General features: G+C 29.2%; 2 protein-coding genes across 2 annotated transcripts in view; one reads left to right on the forward strand and one right to left on the reverse strand.

Annotated features, from left to right (window-relative positions):
* LOC145256361 (conserved oligomeric Golgi complex subunit 2-like) overlaps positions 1-3,228 on the reverse strand; it is an 81,012-nt gene extending 77,784 nt beyond the window's left edge. The window contains exon 1 of the mRNA XM_080115186.1: positions 2,839-3,228. Within this exon, the coding sequence (XP_079971312.1) occupies positions 2,839-2,919 (81 nt within the window). The 5' untranslated portion in view covers positions 2,920-3,228. The remainder of the gene's footprint in view (positions 1-2,838) is intronic.
* Positions 3,229-3,383: 155 nt separating this feature from the next.
* Positions 3,384-25,220, forward strand: part of LOC145256360 (uncharacterized) — a 63,336-nt gene continuing 41,499 nt past the window's right edge. The window contains exon 1 of the mRNA XM_080115184.1: positions 3,384-3,514. The gene's annotated coding sequence lies outside the window, so the exon portion shown is untranslated. The remainder of the gene's footprint in view (positions 3,515-25,220) is intronic.

A 25,220-nucleotide genomic window follows, 5' to 3' on the forward strand; every position in this document is an offset into this window, starting at 1 on the left:
TGACTTTAGTTTTACCTAACATTGGTTCTGAAAAAAATATTTATGCTGCATTTTTTCTTAGTGTGTAAAAAAAATAATAATCCTTCTGTCCTCAGTCAGAGAAGGAAAAATTGATAGTTTAGGAGAAAAAAAATAGAGAAATTCTAATTAAAGATTAAACATTTTTTATTGAATTTTGCGAGTTTTTTTTTTTTTTTTTTTTTTTTTTTTTTTTTAGACAAGTAAAACGTAAAGAAAAATTGGCTTTTTAAAAGAATTTATGTGGCTTTCAGAAATACCTTTTCAAATAGTTTTCTGATTGGTCGAAAATATAATTATTTGTTTTTTATTCAGGATATTGTATGCGCAGACGACATGCGCACAAACGTATTTACACATTTTGATTTTGTACGTCGATGTGTAAACATCGACCATGACATGTTTAATGTGTCTATTAATATTTTGTGTCATTTACGAAATCAATTATAAAAATGGATTTGGGTATTCACACAGAGCACAAACCGTGCTGTAATAATAACGTTATTATTTAGAAACCTATGCTTAACATGGGGAGAGCATTTTGTAAATATTCTGTACTTTTGTCCATGCTGCATTGCATTGCTGCAATACAAAAATGCAGAACAATCTTTACGATAAACATACACGTCATAGAACAAAAATGTTATATTCCAAAAATCACGTAAATTGACCAGGTAGATATTTTTTAAACTAAAAAAAAAAAGAAAAAAAAAAATCAAATTCCGGCGGACCTGAGCGAGCTTTTCACCTGTCGTAAAATTAATTCCTTATTATTTTTCTGCGGATTATCGTCAATAACAGACTGAACTTTCATATTAGCAGGAAATAAAAACAAAAAGTTTATTTAACAACTTTTAACGCGTGAAATTCCTTTTGTGGTGTAAAAGAAAAAAAATAATAGAACGTTATAATTTAAAAGTGATAAATCCCCACGTTAAAAGTCATTAAATAAACTTTTGTAAAATTTTCTCCTGCTAATATGAAAGTTAAGTCTGTTGCCGAACAACAATAATTTTATGGCGGGGAGGGTAGCTCGTTCAAGTCCGCCCTAATTCTCATCAAAAATCAAACTTTTTATTTTTTAAACTCTAAGTTAATCTGGTGCTAGTGCACTTACTGATCCGCGCTATTTTTTAAAATCGTATTTCCAAGTTTAATTAAAGTTTTTTTTTTTATTTTTTATTCAATTGTAAGGTTGAAGTATAGAATAGGTACAAAACACCCTCCCCATGTTAAGAATGGCTTTTTAAATAATAACGTTATTATTTACGTCCGGATCACTCTGCACTAGTACCGTTTTTTTTTTTTTTTATTATTCAATTGTATGGTTAAAGTATAGAATAGGTATAAAACACCCTCCCCTCTCCATGTTAAGAAGGGCTTTTAAAATAACAGCGTTATTATTGCAGCAGTAGTGCACTAGTGCAGCACTCAGCAGTGCATGCAGCACGGATCAATAAGTGCAAGTACCGTTAATCTTAACGTAGTCATTTTTTGTTTAGTTTGCAGTACCTTAATTATTTTTTTTTTGAGCACCCTGTGTTGACAAAGGCTTTCTGCGGTTCTGTCAACTGAACAGGTGGGGAAAGGGTGAATTTTTACGACGACCCCCCCCCCCAGCGTATTATAAACGCCCTAACTTCCCCATGTTAAGAACGGCTTTCCGAATACACCCCCCCAACCTCAAAAGCCGTTCTTAACATGGGGTTGTTGTGGGTGTTTATAATACGCTGTGCCACAGCGTATTATAAACACCCACAACCACGGGTGTGGTGCTTGCTGGTCACGTTGTAAAAATTTACAAAAAAAGTCTTTCAGTTTAGTTTAACGCATCATAAAAATAAACAATGGTTACTAATAATAAAGTTTCAATCGCTCCTGTCTCCATCCTGTACCGTTAGAAAGCCACCATTTGCCCATGCCTGGAGATGCTGGCTGCTCTGCTATATCTGGGCTGGTGCATCCTACCGCTAAGTCTATAGGATAAAAAGAAGAGCCTCCATTCTAGGTCCCGCCTTGTCAACTAAGCTCTAACCTCTATCCCATCGCCGCACGCCGCAGTCTTGCATAATGCATCTGCTGTGCCTGTTTTACAAGTATTTTAATAGCATGTGCTCTGATGATGAACTTCTTGCACTAGTACCCCCATCCACCACCCCACCTCCGACAAACTTGCTCAGTAACAAAACCAGGTAAATTTTTACTTAGTTTCCATCTTAACATTTCCCTTTAAAGTGACAACTTTTGAAGGTTTTCGGGTATGCTGAAAACGAATATCGCATTTAAATTTTCCGCAAATAAATAGTTTTTCAGATATTAAGCAATATAATTATTTACGTTATAAATGGTGGCCATCGTTATACGCGCAAGCGCTTGCATAGTTTTGGAAACCAAGTAAAAATTTACCTAAAATCACACTCCTTCACTGTTGAGGTCCCTGAATACCAAAACGTTTTCTACTCTAATAGTTTCTTCTCTCGAACAGTTAAACTTTGGAATTCCCTTCCTGCTGCTTCCCCGACTGTACTGATATGTAACGTAAATTTAAATGTAACGTAAACCAACATCTTTTTCATCTTTCCTAAGTACAGTCCCAAATAGTAGCCTCTTACGTCCAAGTAGCAATATTCCTTGTTAGGGGGTGAACGCGAGTACACACACACACACAAACAGGTGATTTTCGTTTTGTAGTTTTATAGGTTTTGCAAGTGCTCTGAGAACAATTTATACCCCTAAAACAATCCGATCAGAGGAGAAAGTGGTTCTATAAAATTACCAAATGAATATAAAGAACAGTGGCTTTTTTTTTTTTAGACATACCTTCATAAAAGCATCCTTGTCAAAGCACAGTGTGGCCGGCCCACTTGGGAGGGTCATCGGTTTCGTGCTGTCACCCGACATTTTTTTTTTAAATATGTCTTCGTAAACGAGTAAAGAGTCTCAAAATCCGACTTCCGTAAAAAAAAAAGGATTAAATGTCCAGTGTTATCCTCATCTCCGATCGTCTATACACCTGAAAGATTTTTTGTTGACAAAAGACATATCTACAAGGGAAAAAACAACATAAAAAAAAGTTGTGATCTGGCACCTTTTGCGTTTTTCTTTTCTCCTTTCATTAGAAACTTTCAACAAGGGGAGATAACTCTACACACGGTGTCATCTCCACAATGTTCCTAATGAAATAAAATCCGTCACAAAATATATCAATTCGATAAAATCGATTAAAAAATAGAACCATCGATTTTAATTCGTTATTAGACATTGATTTCAACATTGTTCGTTGATTTGATGCAGTTTAAAATTTAAGAAAACCATTGATGAACACATAATTCGGATATGTTTATTTTTGTAGTGTTGAAAAAGTTGTCAGTCCAGTTTCTCTAGTTCGGTGTTAAGATGGCGTCTTGGTAACGACGATAAACACGGTCGATCTATAAAACATTAAGATATGTTTTTTTTGTTTTGTGTTTAAACGATTATGAAAATTTTCAGCTTGGTAAGTAAATATTGATGATAGGTTTTTTTTTTTTTCAGGGTTGTGAAAGATTTATTAAATTAATATAGTTAACAGTTTGTATCCGAGTAAATCCTCACCCATAGTAAATGTTTCTGTTTCTCTTATGTTGTTTGTTTAGTTTTGAAACATAATGACTTGAAACATTTGGATGTTTTTTTTTTATTGTGTTTATATATTGGATTTATTTTTATTGATTTATTTGTTGAATTTATTTCAGTTTAAGGATGCTCCCCCACCAACCATTTTATTTAAAACTTTAATTATTTTAAAAATTTATTATTGTCACATTCCAATTAATGAATAGCAGATTATAATTAAGGGTGCTTGTTTAGGTGTGTCAGAAATTTGGAGGAATTTTTGACACCCCTAACAGAAAACTGCGAATAAAATAAAAAAACTCGTAATTTCTCTTTTTAAAGTGGGTTGTTTATTTTCTGTATGGAATATACTTCCAAAATAAACTATTAAAGTTGTTTAAAAAATAATAGAAATATTATTTTTTAAAAAGGTGTTTACAAAATGTCGGCGTGCTTTCATGCAGCCATTTTTTTACGTAATGAAACCAATTGAATTTTATGAGTTAAATATTTTTCAATTTTTAAACTTTAAAAATCTATAAAAATTTTTCTATTGGTTCAATTTTTACGATATTTTCAGGGTCAATGTGAAATTTTATGCTCTTTCCAATAAACCGAATATAATATTTTAGACAAACGTTTTTTTTTAAATGCACCCCGTCCCATTTTGAAATGTCTATTAAAATTTTAATAATTAATTTATGTACCAAAGTTTTATATATCACAAATTGAAGATAAAAGATCAATAAATAAAATATTCTAATTTGAAAAAAAAAAAAAAAAAAAAAAGAATAGTTTTTTTGGAAATTTACCTGTAAAGTCCGAAGTGTAAAACCTTTTTTTTTTTTTTTTTTTTTAATGAAAGCTCATGTTATGCTTATATTGTCAAGTCAATACCGGACGCTGATGGCAAATTTTTCTATTTCATTGAATGTTTTCTTTTTTTAGATATTAAAAAAAAAAAAAAAAAAAAGTCAGTCGATAAAGAAGTATTAAAATATATCAATCAAAAAGTCGTGCATTTCATTAAGAGAATTAAAAAAAAAAAACAAAACAAAAAAACAATCGATGAACTGGATTTTTTGTTTTAGTGAATATGTTTTAAGTGAATATGCGTTTCTTTTTAACTATAGAGGACGAAAAATACTAGTTTTGGTTAACACACGCAATAAAAAAGAGACATTATTTATGTCCTTTTGACGACTCCACATTTGATAAATTTCATATTAGCAGGAGGTGCTCTTTTAAGCTTGGAGCAAAACACATTACGAAAATGCGATTTTCTACGACCCTTGCTTTAAAAAATCCTTTTATTAAAAAAATGCATGGAATTTAAAATATAAATATAGATAAATTCTTAACAATGAAGAATGGAACTACCCATTTAATAGTATTTTTTTTAGGTAAGTGATTTTTAGGCATTTATATATATATACATGTATAAGCAAGTCAAAATATGTTGATTTGCTTTATATTTTTTTAAAGAAAACCACTTTTAAAAAATAAAAAATATTGCATAATTTGCTATTAAACCTGTTATTATTATTTTTTTAATTTGGTCTTTGCTCCTTTAATTGTAAAAAAAAATTACATTTTTCAAGTAGTTATAATCTTCGAAAAATAGTAAGTTGAATTATTAAAGTTCTGATCATCATTTTTCATGGCCACTTTCTGATACACCTAGTGCTTGTTAAGATAGAGTCGACAGATCGAATTTAAGAAAAAAAGATGTGGTTTTTAAGCCAAGACAATAGGACTTACTTGTCATGTCGAAAATAGTAATATATCCAAAAATTACGAAAATTCATGGAGTAGAACAATCGCTATTGTGTTTTTAGTAAAAAAAAAAAGAAGAAAAAAAAAGGTTAGTGTGCACTGGTTGTTCAACTACCAAATGGTGTTTATTCCGAAAGCCGTTCTTAATATGGGGGGGGGCATATTTTATTTTCAACCTTTCCATAATCAAAAAGGACTTTGGTGGTTCCCCCGTGCACTTTCACCAAAAAAAAGTCTATCGCTATCGGCTAAAAAGAAAACATCAGCCATTAAAGTGACGAAAATGGAGACAAGTATGCCCGTTGTATTCGCAATCTTCAAGGTGTTCACATGCCGTTTCCTCCAAGTTTCCATAACAATTACTTTTAACTATAAATAATTTTCTACTGGATGAATTATCGTAAATTTTAGATATATTACTAATTTCGACATAGGAATTAAGTAAATACTGTTGTTTTCGTTTTAAACGATATATTTTAAAAAGATTGAGCTGTCGACTCTAGCACCGAATTAATAAACTTAGGTACGTGCAAAATAAATGTCCGTTCCCAAAAATGTATTATCATTTTAACCTCTCCCTTTACTTAAAAATTCATCAAAATTTAAGAAATCACTAAATTTTAATGAAATTTTATTAATTTACAAATACAGTATATAATGGAGCCATTATTATATTTTTAAAATCTTGGTGAAAATGTTTTTTCTTCGGGACAAGATCAAAGTGTAGTATCTGTTCTTCAGATGTTGCACTTCTATTTCTTGTTCTCTTTCGGTGGAGGAGAAATCCTTCACGACTGAGACAATTTTTATTTTTGTATCTTTTCTCCACGTTAAAAAACGACCCTGGTGTCTAACTCTGTCCCGTGGGGAGGCAAAGTAAATAGGTACATAAAACACCTTTACTACAGTTATAGTTTTAAGCGTGAAGAATTAATTTCCCTCAAAATATGCATGTACCGTGGCTTCATATATAAAAGTTGTAAGAAAGTGTTCACCTTGTCACGACAGGAGTTTTCTTCTTGAAGGAAATGCTCAGGAATCCTTGTTCATGGCAAGCAATGAAACATATGTCCACTCTCCTTGGTGGCAGGATTTGAAAAGAAATAAATTTTGCACTGGATTCCATGATGTCATTCAAAAGTATCTAGCATTGCTTTTTATTCAAAGAAGAATTAATTTCCCAAAAGACACAAAATTTGCAAAGCTAGAACAACTTCCTTGAATGGATCACTTAATTCAGTCAGTGTTGTAGAAACGGTGCATCTCGTTGTGCTTTGTGAGTTAATAATGTCCTTTCAAGTAATATTCCTTAACTGAGGTCATTTCAAGGATTTAGTAAAATAACGATTATATATATTGCCACAAAGTTGAGAGGTTCAATATAGTTCATGACAGTAAGCCAAAACAGTACTTTCTTCTTCCAGATTCCCCAACTAGGGATTAATTCAAACTCCACATAAAGGGGATTCAGCCACAGAAGCATGATTTCTCATGAATGCCATCTGTGGGAAAAATGCAGGAAATTTCCTTTGGTTAGAGATGTATATTGCACGTCTATTCACTACTAAGTCAAACTGAAAACTGAATTGCATGCTTTTTTTATGTGTTATGCATGCATATAACAATACTTAACATAAATCCTTCTTAAATAAGAGAAAAATCCAGGTTGTTCTCATTGGTTGTATGTCAAAACAATATGGTATAAATGTGGGTGTGCCTCAGGGGTCGATCCTTGGACCTTTATTATTCCTGAGATTCATAAATTACTTCCCTGATAAAATTGTCTCTGAGATGGGTATATTTGCTGACAACACCACACTCTATAACAGACACATGGCGAAAACAAATGAACACATATCCAAAGCAATGGCAGAAACCTTAGAGGATGACCTCCAATCTGTAGTGGAATGAGGTCAAAAATGGATGGTCACATTCAATGCTGCCAAGACTAAGCTTGTTTCCTTTAATAATTACAAGAAACCTTCTCAACCGCAAATAACCATGATACATTACCTGAAAGTAATTCGTTCAAACTCCCTGGCTTAACTTTCACAGGGAACATGAGTTGGAACAGATACATTGAGGGCATTGTCAAGGCTGCTGCAAAGAAGGTGGGCTCCCTCTACCATGCTAGAAAGTTACTTATGCCTGAAAGTATCCTATACCTCTACAAGGCCATCATTCGCTCATGTTTGGAATATTGTTGCCACATTTGGGCTGGTGCATCTGCTAGTAGTCTCCCCCTCTTATACAGGGTTTAAAAGAGAGTTGCCAACCTAATAGGTTCCACACTATCAGCTAGGCTTCAACCTGTGTCCCATCAACAAAATGCTGCATCCCTCTGCCTGTTTTACAAGTATTTTAATGGTGGATGCTCCAACGAACTACAAGCCCTTGTACCCCCCTCGACGTAAATACCCCTGACAAATCCGGCAAGCAGCTAAATCCCATCCCTATACAATAGAGATCCCTAAATGCCAGAAAGCCGTCTACTCTAATAGTTCATTTCCTAGGACTGCTAGACTTTGGAATTTGGTGAAAATGTAATAAAATCTAAAAATAAAAAAGAACTTCCATTCAAAGTGCTGCAGTGAATTTCAACATAAGTACTAAAAAACAAAAACAACAAAAAAAGAAGAAATTATGTTTGCTTTTTTATGAAAATACAACATTGTAGATGTTAGCAATTAAAACTAAAAAACATATTTCACGAACATTACCAAAAAAAAAGCCCCTGAAGTTCATGTGAATAACACTTGCAAAACAATTTCTCAAACTAATTTTATTGAAGTAAGCATTACTTATTCAATATTTTTACCACAAAAATAAAATTGCAAAAAATATTTTGTGATTTTGATATAATAACATTTTCCATAGAAATTTTAAATGCAATATTTTAATTATATTATAATATTGCCTTGTGTGTAAATTATAATATTGCCTTGTGTGTATATTATAATATTGCCTTGTGTGTATATTATAATATTCCCTTGTGTGTATATTATAATATTCCCCTGTGTGTATATTATAATATGCCCTTGTGTGTATATTATAATATTCCCTTGTGTGTAAATTATAATATTCCCTTGTGTGTATATTATAATATTCCCTTGTGTGTATATTATAATATTCCCTTGTGTGTAAATTATAATATTGCCTTGTGTGTAAATTATAATATTGCCTTGTGTGTATATTATAATATTGCCTTGTGTGTAAATTATAATATTCTCTTGTGTGTATATTATAATATTCCCTTGTGTGTATATTATAATATTCCCTTGTGTGTAAATTATAATATTGCCTTGTGTGTAAATTATAATATTCCCTTGTGTGTAAATTATAATATTGCCTTGTGTGTAAATTATAATATTGCCTTGTGTGTAAATTATAATATTCCCTTGTGTGTAAATTATAATATTGCCTTGTGTGTAAATTATAATATTGCCTTGTGTGTAAATTATAATATTGCCTTGTGTGTAAATTATAATATTGCCTTGTGTGTAAATTATAATATTGCCTTGTGTGTAAATTATAATATTGCCTTGTGTGTAAATTATAATATTGCCTTGTGTGTAAATTATAATATTGCCTTGTGTGTAAATTATAATATTCCCTTGTGTGTAAATTATAATATTCCCTTGTGTGTAAATTATAATATTGCCTTGTGTGTAAATTATAATATTGCCTTGTGTGTAAATTATAATATTGCCTTGTGTGTAAATTATAATATTCCCTTGTGTGTAAATTATAATATTCCCTTGTGTGTAAAGTATAATATTGCCTTGTGTGTAAATTATAATATTCCCTTGTGTGTAAATTATAATATTGCCTTGTGTGTATATTATAATATTCCCTTGTGTGTAAATTATAATATTCCCTTGTGTGTAAATTATAATATTCCCTTGTGTGTAAATTATAATATTCCCTTGTGTGTAAATTATAATATTCCCTTGTGTGTAAATTATAATATTGCCTTGTGTGTATATTATAATATTGCCTTGTGTGTATATTATAATATTGCCTTGTGTGTAAATTATAATATTGCCTTGTGTGTATATTATAATATTGCCTTGTGTGTAAATTATAATATTGCCTTGTGTGTAAATTATAATATTGCCTTGTGTGTAAATTATAATATTGCCTTGTGTGTAAATTATAATATTGCCTTGTGTGTAAATTATAATATTCACTTGTGTGTAAATTATAATATGGCCTTGTGTGTAAATTATAATATTCACTTGTGTGTAAATTATAATATTCACTTGTGTGTAAATTATAATATTGCCTTGTGTGTAAATTATAATATTCCCTTGTGTGTATATTATAATATTCCCTTGTGTGTAAATTATAATATTCCCTTGTGTGTAAATTATAATATTCCCTTGTGTGTATATTATAATATTGCCTTGTGTGTAAATTATAATATTGCCTTGTGTGTAAATTATAATATTGCCTTGTGTGTAAATTATAATATTCCCTTGTGTGTATATTATAATATTGCCTTGTGTGTAAATTATAATATTGCCTTGTGTGTAAATTATAATATTCCCTTGTGTGTAAATTATAATATTGCCTTGTGTGTAAATTATAATATTGCCTTGTGTGTAAATTATAATATTGTCTTGTGTGTAAATTATAATATTGCCTTGTGTGTAAATTATAATATTGCCTTGTGTGTAAATTATAATATTGCCTTGTGTGTATATTATAATATTGCCTTGTGTGTAAATTATAATATTGCCTTGTGTGTAAATTATAATATTGCCTTGTGTGTAAATTATAATATTGCCTTGTGTGTAAATTAAATATTGCCTTGTGTGTAAATTATAATATTGTCTTGTGTGTAAATTATAATATTGCCTTGTGTGTAAATTATAATATTGCCTTGTGTGTAAATTATAATATTGCCTTGTGTGTAAATTATAATATTGCCTTGTGTGTAAATTATAATATTGCCTTGTGTGTAAATTATAATATTCCCTTGTGTGTATATTATAATATTCCCTTGTGTGTATATTATAATATTGCCTTGTGTGTAAATTATAATATTGCCTTGTGTGTAAATTATAATATTGCCTTGTGTGTAAATTATAATATTCCCTTGTGTGTATATTATAATATTGCCTTGTGTGTATATTATAATATTGCCTTGTGTGTGAATTATAATATTGCCTTGTGTGTAAATTATAATATTGCCTTGTGTGTATATTATAATATTCCCTTGTGTGTAAATTATAATATTGCCTTGTGTGTAAATTATAATTTTGCCTTGTGTGTAAATTATAATATTGCCTTGTGTGTAAACATCAGTTTAAGAATTTTTTTATGATGTTGAAAATAAAAAAAACTAAATTGCAAAAATGGAGATCCTGAGTCACAAAAAAACAAATTCAAAAATTGGTACAATTAAAAAAAAAGAACAAAGCAAAAATAATAAGTAAGGGACGGATATATATATATATATATATATATATATATATATATATATATATATATATATATATATATTTTTTTTTTTTTTCCCCAAAAAACTCTGACCCTGATGGAGGAGAGACTAAAACTTGCTGCTATGGTTTCAAATGATCTGAAATAACAGCAAGGCGAGACTCAAATATTATGGCAAATAGAGGGAGGAGGCTAATGGGGCGATAATTTAATGGGTCAGTTCTTTTGTTAAAATTCTTGTAAACTGGTTTCCAGCAGTTAAGTAAACAAGATTTGTTAAAGCATTTGTTGAAAAGTTAGGAGAGAATTGGAGCAACCTCAGCAGAGCATTTTTTAATAGTACAGCCGGGTGAAATCGGGTCCACATGCTTTTGAGGTGTCTAAGTTTTTATAATATCATGGTTGATTTTCAGATTATCTAGTGTGGTTTCTGTCCGCAGAAGAAAACCTGGGAGGGAGTGGTTTGCTGGGTCCAAAGTAGAGTTGGAAGCAAACTGACGGGTAAGCAGATTAGCCTTTTCGGTTGCCATGCAAACCATTTCAAGGTTGTTGGATAGTGGGGGAATTGTTGATTGGTATTATTTACTACACTGTTATAGATTTTCCAGAAGTCATGAGTTCCTAATTTCTGTGCTTCATTGTGTTTTCTGGTGGTTTCGGTATATTCTCTCTTGGCTGTGACTATTTTCTTCTTACAATTAATTCTAGCTTCTATAAACTTTTGTCTATTTGTACTGGATTTATGTTGGATAAATCTGCGGTATGCATGCTGCCTTTGAGCAATGGAAGCTGCACAAGTAGAAGTAAACCATCGGGGTGAATGGGGTTTGCCATAGAACTGATGTGTGGGAACACGTGCTTCAGTAGCCGTTTTGAGTCTCTTACCATCATCCATCTCGGCTGGTGTACACTTTTTTCTTTCTCCGACCACATGCCAGCCACAGCCTGCCCATTCTCGTCCTTCACTTAACACGCCTATTTTCTTCAATATGCCCTGAGCATGTGGTGTATTTTTGTCTCCTTTTTTTTCTCCTTCTCCTTCTTCTTATGAACCCTTCCTAATTTGCACATCCGCTTTTTTCTGCTACTGTTGCTGCTCCTAATCCTTTCATAAGCCAGCCATCCTTCGCTGCTGCTGATACTTTCGCACATGCTCAGATGCACTATGTTACAGGGGCAAATCAAGGCAGATCCGCACAGCTGAGCCGTTGAGGTGAAAAATACATTATTTTCTAAAACAAATTTGTTGTTTCACCTTTTAGGCCAGATGATGATTTCTTTGTTTGGAGATTAGCCCTTCTTTTCTTTTACCTCCTTTTTCTTCTGAATCTCTTCCTTTTTCTTATCTTTCCCTCTCTCCTAAACTCCTTTTCCTCTCTCTCTCCCCAATCTTTTTAATTCTCCTCTCCTTGGTCAATTTATTTCTTCTCTAGTAATATACATGCTATTAAATTTGAAACAGCTAATAATATATATATATATATATATATATATATATATATATATATATATATATATATATATATATATATATACTATAAAATTTGAAATGGTTTTTATAAATATGCTACTAAATTTGAAATGGCTACAAATATATATGCCATTAAATTTGAAACAACTACCAATATATGTGCTATTAAATTTTAAACGGCTACTAATATATATTCTATAAAATTTGAAATGGTTTTTATAAATATGCTACTAAATTTGAAATGGCTACAAATATATATGCCATTAAATTTGAAACAACTACCAATATATGTGCTATTAAATTTTAAACGGCTACTAATATATATTCTATAAAATTTGAAATGGTTTTTATAAATATGCTACTAAATTTGAAATGGCTACAAATATATATGCCATTAAATTTGAAACAACTACCAATATATGTGCTATTAAATTTTAAACGGCTACTAATATATATTCTATAAAATTTGAAATGGTTTTTATAAATATGCTACTAAATTTGAAATGGCTACAAATATATATGCCATTAAATTTGAAACAACTACCAATATATGTGCTATTAAATTTTCAACGGCTACTAATATATATTCTATAAAATTTGAAATGGTTTTTATAAATATGCTACTAAATTTGAAATGGCTACAAATATATATGCCATTAAATTTGAAACAACTACCAATATATGTGCTATTAAATTTTCAACGGCTACTAATATATATTCTATAAAATTTGAAATGGTTTTTATAAATATGCTACTAAATTTGAAATGGCTACAAATATATATGCCATTAAATTTGAAACAACTACCAATATATGTGCTATTAAATTTTAAACGGCTACTAATATATATTCTATAAAATTTGAAATGGTTTTTATAAATATGCTACTAAATTTGAAATGGCTACAAATATATATGCCATTAAATTTGAAACAACTACCAATATATGTGCTATTAAATTTTAAACGGCTACTAATATATATTCTATAAAATTTGAAATGGTTATTAATAAATATGCTACTAAATTTGAAATGGCTACAAATATATATGCCATTAAATTTGAAACAACTACCAATATATGTGCTATTAAATTTTAAACGGCTACTAATATATATTCTATAAAATTTGAAATGGTTTTTATAAATATGCTACTAAATTTGAAATGGCTACAAATATATATGCCATTAAATTTGAAACAACTACCAATATATGTGCTATTAAATTTTAAACGGCTACTAATATATATTCTATAAAATTTGAAATGGTTATTAATAAATATGCTACTAAATTTGAAATGGCTACAAATATATATGCCATTAAATTTGAAACAACTACCAATATATGTGCTATTAAATTTTAAACGGCTACTAATCTATATTTTTATAAAGTAATAGGGTTCGTGTGTTTCTGTCTGTGTGTACAGCTCTCCATCATCAACGAAATATAAACGAGGTAAGATCTCTCCTGGTAGAGAAACATTAGAACCCATTTTAGGATGTTTCTGTTATAGGAGACATAAGAATCTTTGCCTAATTTCTTTATATACTATTCTACAAACAACCCCCATATCGAATGACTTATGCTCATTTGCATATCACATTATATTAAATCTCTTTAACTAATTACCTCGACCTTATTACATATTGGAAATATTCTAATCATTTCAACTGTACTATTTACAAAATCTATTTAACATTTAATCTATCTTCTATCTTCTATCTATCTATATCTATATCTATCTTCTATATATATCTGTAAAAACAGAGATGTGTGTGTGCCACAGACGATTTCTGATTGGTTAATCCAATAATCACATCTCCTAAAAAACAATCGTTTCTACGCTCTTACCTTTACCATAAAATATTATGGCTTTATTTATTGTCCATCTTGGAAGGGTTTAATTTTTTAATAACTTGTTATTCACAAATTAAAAAAATACGAAACTACACACGCACACACACACGTTCACTACCGTCACGTTGTTATGGCAACCAAACCCGCTGACTTCTTTTTCTCATTTCACTCGTGGTCTTAAATTCATTTCGGGTTTGTATTACTGTACACATAGATTCGAATAAGTTGCAAAAAAAAAACAAATATATAACAAATAAATGTTATCAAAAGCAAATTTTTCGTGTTTTTATTCAATTTAACATGTTTATTCAGCTCAAAAAGCATACAGTGTTTACCGATGTATTGGAAAATTCAAGATGGCGGCCGATTCTCTCTTTAACACGGTAAGTTTGGAAAAAGGTGTAATAAATAAAAAACCGGTTAAAATACTGTTAAAAACTCGCTCAATATATGTTACCGTGACATAGGTTGACATATATTCGGCGGGTTTTTAATAGTATTTTGTATAGTTTTTTATTTATAACACCTTTTCCCAAACTTACGGTGTTAAAGAATGTGTGAGACGCCATCTTGAATTTTCCAACACATCGGTAAACACTGTATTCTTTTCGAGCTGAATAAACATGTTAAATTGAATAAAAACACGAAAAACATATCCAGTTTTTATCGGTTTTTTACCTTCTCTGCAGAAGTACAAAAAAAAAAACAAACAAAAAAAAACGGAAGGTACTTTTACAGAATGTTAAACTAACCCTAACCGATGTTTTATGTTTAGTTTAGGAAAAGTCAGAAGAAATAAAAGTCATTATTGCATGAAATATACGTATTTAGTTGAAGTATTGTTTATGTCAATTCTTTCGAAGAAATTTAGCAAGAATACCTGTAAACCAGGAAATCGGTAAAATGTCATCATGGATGAATACTTGTCTATTATAATTTCTACCCTTGACAAAAACTTAGCCATAACAAAAGAGATTTATTGTTCAGATTGTTTTTGAGATTGATTTCTAAAAAGATATTTTATAAATAAAATCGACTTTAAAATTAAAGACTTAAATTACAATAATTGAATTTAAACATTCTTATTTCAATATTTGGCACATAACACCTGCAAAAATGATCACAATGTCAGGATTTCATTTTATTTCAGAATCGATGGCAAATACTAATATTTAACATTAGTTTATCATTTAAGCCGATAAAAAGCCCTTTTTTTTCCGAGTCATAAAAGGATTTGGAGTTTCCTAATCAACCTTTCGGGTGCAGTTGCACGCTCTCAAAATAACTAACGTGTTGGCTTTAAAAAAATTGGTTCATTAAAACTAAACAGGTTTAGTTTTAATAAAAAAAAAAAATTAAAAAAAAAATCGCTTTGGTAATTAGATATGTCGTATGGTTATCCCTAATCGCTGAATAAAACCGCTAACGAGTTGAATGATTACGACATAAAATTAAACTCGGGTTCCTGAAACGGAAACTTCGTTTGTTTTTGTTTTTTTCTTATCAATATATTTACATTGTTATTTTGTTTTCATTTTCAATCATTCGAACAGTTTTCTTTTTCAAGTAATCCAAGTTACAAAATTCCCACTGTTTACTATGCTAAAATCACAATGACTAATGTATACCTATTAACCCTTATCCTTGAGTGGCCTCTGGGCCTTGATAAGTGGTGACACCCATGTAAAAAAAAAAAAAATCACTCGAACAGTTTTCTTTTTATAATGTACAGTTTTAAAAGTTTAAAAACGATATAGTTTTTACTTCAGGAAAATTAATGGGTCAGTTTTTACGATGTGCCCTGTTAAAATACTGTTAAAAACTCGCTCAATATATGTTACCGTGACATAGGTTGACATATATTCGGCGGGTTTTTAATAGTATTTTGTATAGTTTTTTATTTATAACACCTTTTCACAAACTTACGGTGTTAAAGAGGGTGTGAGACGCCATCTTGAATTTTCCAACACATCGGTAAACAGTGTATGTTTTTCGAGCTGAATAAATATATTACATTGAATAAAAACACAAAAAAGATATCCAGTTAGGTAGAAAAGTAACTTATCTTGCCTTTGATAACATTTATTTATATATTTGTTTTTGACTATTTTTTCGAATCTATGTGTACAGTAATCTTGCCAGGATGCGGAGGAAAATGAATGAAGGGGGAGGGGAATAAAATAAAAACATTTTGGAAACAGAGTAAGCTTGAAAGAATTGCTTTGCACAGAAAGAAATTAATGAAAAAATAAAATTAAATTTCTTTTCTTTCTTGATTTTTTTTTTAGTTTTTTATGAAAAAGGAAGTCAAAATTAAGACTATAAAAAACAATTTTTATTAAGAGCGAACCTCAGTCGTCAGGTCTGTAAAAAAAAGACGTGGAATAATAAATGTTTTCTAATACAAATTGTTTTTACTTATGTGTTCATTTGTCTCTTTGAAGTTCGTTTGTTTAATATATCGGTTTGCAATATAATTTTGTCATTCTGTCAGACTCAAATTTTAAATCTATATATCTATAAAAGTGAAAGTGTGTGTGTGTGTGTGTGTGTGTGTGTGTGTGTCTGTGTACATTTCCCTACGAAATAACTCTGTCAATTTTTAGTCTACAGACTCGAAATTTGATATACAGGGTACTGAGATTTGGAAAAATCTATGTGATCGGTTTTTAGCCAGAAATTTGGCGATTAAGGGGTCAAAGTTCAACGATTTGAGCTTTGAGAACTCTACCAAACTTCTCCGACAATTTTGGGTCTACACACTTTAAATTTTAGATATAGCTTCCGTGGACATGGATCTAACTTAATAACTTGATTTGAGCCCAAAACAATAAATTTTCAGGGGTCATAATAGGGGTCAAAGTTTAAAAAATTACCCCCTTTTTTTTTGCTCAGCATACACCTCCAAACACCCGGGCAACGCCGGGCACCCATGCTAGTATATCTATATTTTTATAAAGTAATAGGGTTCGTGTGTTTCTGTCTGTGTGTACAGCTCTCCATCATCAACGAAATATAAACGAGGTAAGATCTCTCCTGGTAGAGAAACATTAGAACCCATTTTAGGATGTTTCTGTTATAGGAGACATAAGAATCTTTGCCTAATTTCTTTATATACTATTCTACAAACAACCCCCATATCGAATGACTTATGCTCATTTGCATATCACATTATATTAAATCTCTTTAACTAATTACCTCGACCTTATTACATATTGGAAATATTCTAATCATTTCAACTGTACTATTTACAAAATCTATTTAACATTTAATCTATCTTCTATCTTCTATCTATCTATATCTATATCTATCTTCTATATATATCTGTAAAAACAGAGATGTGTGTGTGCCACAGACGATTTCTGATTGGTTAATCCAATAATCACATCTCCTAAAAAACAATCGTTTCTACGCTCTTACCTTTACCATAAAATATTATGGCTTTATTTATTGTCCATCTTGGAAGGGTTTAATTTTTTAATAACTTGTTATTTACAAATTAAAAAAATACGAAACTACACACGCACACACACACGTTCACTACCGTCACGTTGTTATGGCAACCAAACCCGCTGACTTCTTTTTCTCATTTCACTCGTGGTCTTAAATTCATTTCGGGTTTGTATTACTGTACACATAGATTCGAATAAGTTGCAAAAAAAAACAAATATATAACAAATAAATGTTATCAAAAGCAAATTTTTCGTGTTTTTATTCAATTTAACATGTTTATTCAGCTCAAAAAGCATACAGTGTTTACCGATGTATTGGAAAATTCAAGATGGCGGCCGATTCTCTCTTTAACACGGTAAGTTTGGAAAAAGGTGTAATAAATAAAAAACCGGTTAAAATACTGTTAAAAACTCGCTCAATATATGTTACCGTGACATAGGTTGACATATATTCGGCGGGTTTTTAATAGTATTTTGTATAGTTTTTTATTTATAACACCTTTTCCCAAACTTACGGTGTTAAAGAATGTGTGAGACGCCATCTTGAATTTTCCAACACATCGGTAAACACTGTATTCTTTTCGAGCTGAATAAACATGTTAAATTGAATAAAAACACGAAAAACATATCCAGTTTTTATCGGTTTTTTACCTTCTCTGCAGAAGTACAAAAAAAAAAACAAACAAAAAAAAACGGAAGGTACTTTTACAGAATGTTAAACTAACCCTAACCGATGTTTTATGTTTAGTTTAGGAAAAGTCAGAAGAAATAAAAGTCATTATTGCATGAAATATACGTATTTAGTTGAAGTATTGTTTATGTCAATTCTTTCGAAGAAATTTAGCAAGAATACCTGTAAACCAGGAAATCGGTAAAATGTCATCATGGATGAATACTTGTCTATTATAATTTCTACCCTTGACAAAAACTTAGCCATAACAAAAGAGATTTATTGTTCAGATTGTTTTTGAGATTGATTTCTAAAAAGATATTTTATAAATAAAATCGACTTTAAAATTAAAGACTTAAATTACAATAATTGAATTTAAACATTCTTATTTCAATATTTGGCACATAACACCTGCAAAAATGATCACAATGTCAGGATTTCATTTTATTTCAGAATCGATGGCAAATACTAATATTTAACATTAGTTTATCATTTAAGCCGATAAAAAGCCCTTTTTTTTCCGAGTCATAAAAGGATTTGGAGTTTCCTAATCAACCTTTCGGGTGCAGTTGCACGCTCTCAAAATAACTAACGTGTTGGCTTTAAAAAAATTGGTTCATTAAAACTAAACAGGTTTAGTTTTAATAAAAAAAAAAAATTAAAAAAAAAATCGCTTTGGTAATTAGATATGTCGTATGGTTATCCCTAATCGCTGAATAAAACCGCTAACGAGTTGAATGATTACGACATAAAATTAAACTCGGGTTCCTGAAACGGAAACTTCGTTTGTTTTTGTTTTTTTCTTATCAATATATTTACATTGTTATTTTGTTTTCATTTTCAATCATTCGAACAGTTTTCTTTTTCAAGTAATCCAAGTTACAAAATTCCCACTGTTTACTATGCTAAAATCACAATGACTAATGTATACCTATTAACCCTTATCCTTGAGTGGCCTCTGGGCCTTGATAAGTGGTGACACCCATGTAAAAAAAAAAAAAATCACTCGAACAGTTTTCTTTTTATAATGTACAGTTTTAAAAGTTTAAAAACGATATAGTTTTTACTTCAGGAAAATTAATGGGTCAGTTTTTACGATGTGCCCTGTTAAAATACTGTTAAAAACTCGCTCAATATATGTTACCGTGACATAGGTTGACATATATTCGGCGGGTTTTTAATAGTATTTTGTATAGTTTTTTATTTATAACACCTTTTCACAAACTTACGGTGTTAAAGAGGGTGTGAGACGCCATCTTGAATTTTCCAACACATCGGTAAACAGTGTATGTTTTTCGAGCTGAATAAATATATTACATTGAATAAAAACACAAAAAAGATATCCAGTTAGGTAGAAAAGTAACTTATCTTGCCTTTGATAACATTTATTTATATATTTGTTTTTGACTATTTTTTCGAATCTATGTGTACAGTAATCTTGCCAGGATGCGGAGGAAAATGAATGAAGGGGGAGGGGAATAAAATAAAAACATTTTGGAAACAGAGTAAGCTTGAAAGAATTGCTTTGCACAGAAAGAAATTAATGAAAAAATAAAATTAAATTTCTTTTCTTTCTTGATTTTTTTTTTAGTTTTTTATGAAAAAGGAAGTCAAAATTAAGACTATAAAAAACAATTTTTATTAAGAGCGAACCTCAGTCGTCAGGTCTGTAAAAAAAAGACGTGGAATAATAAATGTTTTCTAATACAAATTGTTTTTACTTATGTGTTCATTTGTCTCTTTGAAGTTCGTTTGTTTAATATATCGGTTTGCAATATAATTTTGTCATTCTGTCAGACTCAAATTTTAAATCTATATATCTATAAAAGTGAAAGTGTGTGTGTGTGTGTGTGTGTGTGTGTGTGTGTGTGTCTGTGTACATTTCCCTACGAAATAACTCTGTCAATTTTTAGTCTACAGACTCGAAATTTGATATACAGGGTACTGAGATTTGGAAAAATCTATGTGATCGGTTTTTAGCCAGAAATTTGGCGATTAAGGGGTCAAAGTTCAACGATTTGAGCTTTGAGAACTCTACCAAACTTCTCCGACAATTTTGGGTCTACACACTTTAAATTTTAGATATAGCTTCCGTGGACATGGATCTAACTTAATAACTTGATTTGAGCCCAAAACAATAAATTTTCAGGGGTCATAATAGGGGTCAAAGTTTAAAAAATTACCCCCTTTTTTTTTGCTCAGCATACACCTCCAAACACCCGGGCAACGCCGGGCACCCATGCTAGTATTCTATAAAATTTGAAATGGTTTTTATAAATATGCTACTAAATTTGAAATGGCTACAAATATATATGCCATTAAATTTGAAACAACTACCAATATATGTGCTATTAAATTTTAAACGGCTACTAATATATATTCTATAAAATTTGAAATGGTTATTAATAAATATGCTACTAAATTTGAAATGGCTACAAATATATATGCCATTAAATTTGAAACAACTACCAATATATGTGCTATTAAATTTTAAACGGCTACTAATATATATTCTATAAAATTTGAAATGGTTATTAATAAATATGCTACTAAATTTGAAATGGCTACAAATATATATGCCATTAAATTTGAAACAACTACCAATATATGTGCTATTAAATTTTAAACGGCTACTAATATATATTCTATAAAATTTGAAATGGTTTTTATAAATATGCTACTAAATTTGAAATGGCTACAAATATATATGCCATTAAATTTGAAACAACTACCAATATATGTGCTATTAAATTTTAAACGGCTACTAATATATATTCTATAAAATTTGACATGGTTTTTATAAATATGCTACTAAATTTGAAATGGCTACAAATATATATGCCATTAAATTTGAAACAACTACCAATATATGTGCTATTAAATTTTAAACGGCTACTAATATATATTCTATAAAATTTGAAATGGTTTTTATAAATATGCTACTAAATTTGAAATGGCTACAAATATATATGCCATTAAATTTGAAACAACTACTAATATATGTGCTATTAAATTTTAAACGGCTACTAATATATATTCTATAAAATTTGAAATGGTTTTTATAAATATGCTACTAAATTTGAAATGGCTACAAATATATATGCCATTAAATTTGAAACAACTACCAATATATGTGCTATTAAATTTTAAACGGCTACTAATATATATTCTATAAAATTTGAAATGGTTTTTATAAATATGCTACTAAATTTGAAATGGCTACAAATATATATGCCATTAAATTTGAAACAACTACCAATATATGTGCTATTAAATTTTAAACGGCTACTAATATATATTCTATAAAATTTGAAATGGTTATTAATAAATATGCTACTAAATTTGAAATGGCTACAAATATATATGCCATTAAATTTGAAACAACTACCAATATATGTGCTATTAAATTTTAAACGGCTACTAATATATATTCTATAAAATTTGAAATGGTTATTAATAAATATGCTACTAAATTTGAAATGGCTACAAATATATATGCCATTAAATTTGAAACAACTACCAATATATGTGCTATTAAATTTTAAACGGCTACTAATATATATTCTATAAAATTTGAAATGGTTTTTATAAATATGCTACTAAATTTGAAATGGCTACAAATATATATGCCATTAAATTTGAAACAACTACCAATATATGTGCTATTAAATTTTAAACGGCTACTAATATATATTCTATAAAATTTGAAATGGTTATTAATAAATATGCTACTAAATTTGAAATGGCTACAAATATATATGCCATTAAATTTGAAACAACTACCAATATATGTGCTATTAAATTTTAAACGGCTACTAATATATATTCTATAAAATTTGAAATGGTTATTAATAAATATGCTACTAAATTTGAAATGGCTACAAATATATATGCCATTAAATTTGAAACAACTACCAATATATGTGCTATTAAATTTTAAACGGCTACTAATATATATTCTATAAAATTTGAAATGGTTATTAATAAATATGCTACTAAATTTGAAATGGCTACAAATATATATGCCATTAAATTTGAAACAACTACCAATATATGTGCTATTAAATTTTAAACGGCTACTAATATATATTCTATAAAATTTGAAATGGTTTTTATAAATATGCTACTAAATTTGAAATGGCTACAAATATATATGCCATTAAATTTGAAACAACTACCAATATATGTGCTATTAAATTTTAAACGGCTACTAATATATATTCTATAAAATTTGAAATGGTTATTAATAAATATGCTACTAAATTTGAAATGGCTACAAATATATATGCCATTAAATTTGAAACAACTACCAATATATGTGCTATTAAATTTTAAACGGCTACTAATATATATTCTATAAAATTTGAAATGGTTTTTATAAATATGCTACTAAATTTGAAATGGCTACAAATATATATGCCATTAAATTTGAAACAACTACCAATATATGTGCTATTAAATTTTAAACGGCTACTAATATATATTCTATAAAATTTGAAATGGTTTTTATAAATATGCTACTAAATTTGAAATGGCTACAAATATATATGCCATTAAATTTGAAACAACTACCAATATATGTGCTATTAAATTTTAAACGGCTACTAATATATATTCTATAAAATTTGAAATGGTTTTTATAAATATGCTACTAAATTTGAAATGGCTACAAATATATATGCCATTAAATTTGAAACAACTACCAATATATGTGCTATTAAATTTTAAACGGCTACTAATATATATTCTATAAAATTTGAAATGGTTATTAATAAATATGCTACTAAATTTGAAATGGCTACAAATATATATGCCATTAAATTTGAAACAACTACCAATATATGTGCTATTAAATTTTAAACGGCTACTAATATATATTCTATAAAATTTGAAATGGTTATTAATAAATATGCTACTAAATTTGAAATGGCTACAAATATATATGCCATTAAATTTGAAACAACTACCAATATATGTGCTATTAAATTTTAAACGGCTACTAATATATATTCTATAAAATTTGAAATGGTTTTTATAAATATGCTACTAAATTTGAAATGGCTACAAATATATATGCCATTAAATTTGAAACAACTACCAATATATGTGCTATTAAATTTTAAACGGCTACTAATATATATTCTATAAAATTTGAAATGGTTATTAATAAATATGCTACTAAATTTGAAATGGCTACAAATATATATGCCATTAAATTTGAAACAACTACCAATATATGTGCTATTAAATTTTAAACGGCTACTAATATATATTCTATAAAATTTGAAATGGTTATTAATAAATATGCTACTAAATTTGAAATGGCTACAAATATATATGCCATTAAATTTGAAACAACTACCAATATATGTGCTATTAAATTTTAAACGGCTACTAATATATATTCTATAAAATTTGAAATGGTTATTAATAAATATGCTATTAAATTTGAAATGGCTACAAATATATATGCCATTAAATTTGAAACAACTACCAATATATGTGCTATTAAATTTTAAACGGCTACTAATATATATTCTATAAAATTTGAAATGGTTTTTATAAATATGCTACTAAATTTGAAATGGCTACAAATATATATGCCATTAAATTTGAAACAACTACCAATATATGTGCTATTAAATTTTAAACGGCTACTAATATATATTCTATAAAATTTGAAATGGTTATTAATAAATATGCTACTAAATTTGAAATGGCTACAAATATATATGCCATTAAATTTGAAACAACTACCAATATATGTGCTATTAAATTTTAAACGGCTACTAATATATATTCTATAAAATTTGAAATGGTTATTAATAAATATGCTACTAAATTTGAAATGGCTACAAATATATATGCCATTAAATTTGAAACAACTACCAATATATGTGCTATTAAATTTTAAACGGCTACTAATATATATTCTATAAAATTTGAAATGGTTATTAATAAATATGCTACTAAATTTGAAATGGCTACAAATATATATGCCATTAAATTTGAAACAACTACCAATATACATGCTAATAAATTTAAAACGGCTACTAATATATATTCTATAAAATTTGAAATGGTTATTAATAAATATGCTACTAAATTTGAAATGGCTACTTTTTCAATTGCTGCATATGAGGTCGGTCAGGCACTGCTCGAATAATACATATCCAACTTGATTAAACCAAATTTCTTTAGGTTTTCTCATAATTTTAATTAGCATAAGTAAATACTTTGAAGACATTTCTAGGGCTGCTGCAAATTAGTTGGGCTCCCTTACACACACCTGAAAGTACCATATATTTTTACAAAGCAAATATTCGCCCATGCATGGATTATTGTTGTCACACCTACCACTACTCTCTTCCTTTCAGATATGGTCAAATAACGAATCTCAAATATAATAGGTCCCGCACTATCGGCCAAGCTCCAACTCTTGTGCCATCATCGCAACCTTCAATGTGCTGATGAACTTTCAGCACTTGTGCCCCTTCAGTGTACATAGTTCTGACTAATCTGACAAGCAACAAAATCCCACCACTTCACTGTTGAGATCCATAGATGCTGGATAGCTTTCTACTCTAATAGCTTCTTCACTGGGACTTCTAGTAATTCCCTTCCTGTTTCCTGACTTTACTAACATGCACAAGTTTAGATGTAATGTAAACAGACATCTAATTCATCTCATCCTATAGTCGCCAGAGACATGGTTCCAAATAATTTTTTACACCCAAGTGGCAATATGCCTTGTCTGCGGTGAACGTGAGTAAAAAAAGATGAATGTGTTGCGTTTGTGTGATAGAAGCACACATGTTCAGTTCTAAGGCATGACATAAAAAAATAAACAGATTGTTATTGATTATGTTGTCACAGCTGTCAACATTTGGAATGAAAAGAATCGTTTAAGATATTTTTACTTATTCTAACATAGCAAATTAGA

The sequence above is a fragment of the Euprymna scolopes genome, chromosome 32 (assembly GCF_053919585.1).
Source record: "Euprymna scolopes isolate OS-2025 chromosome 32, ASM5391958v1, whole genome shotgun sequence".
Classification (NCBI taxonomy): domain Eukaryota; kingdom Metazoa; phylum Mollusca; class Cephalopoda; order Sepiida; family Sepiolidae; genus Euprymna; species Euprymna scolopes.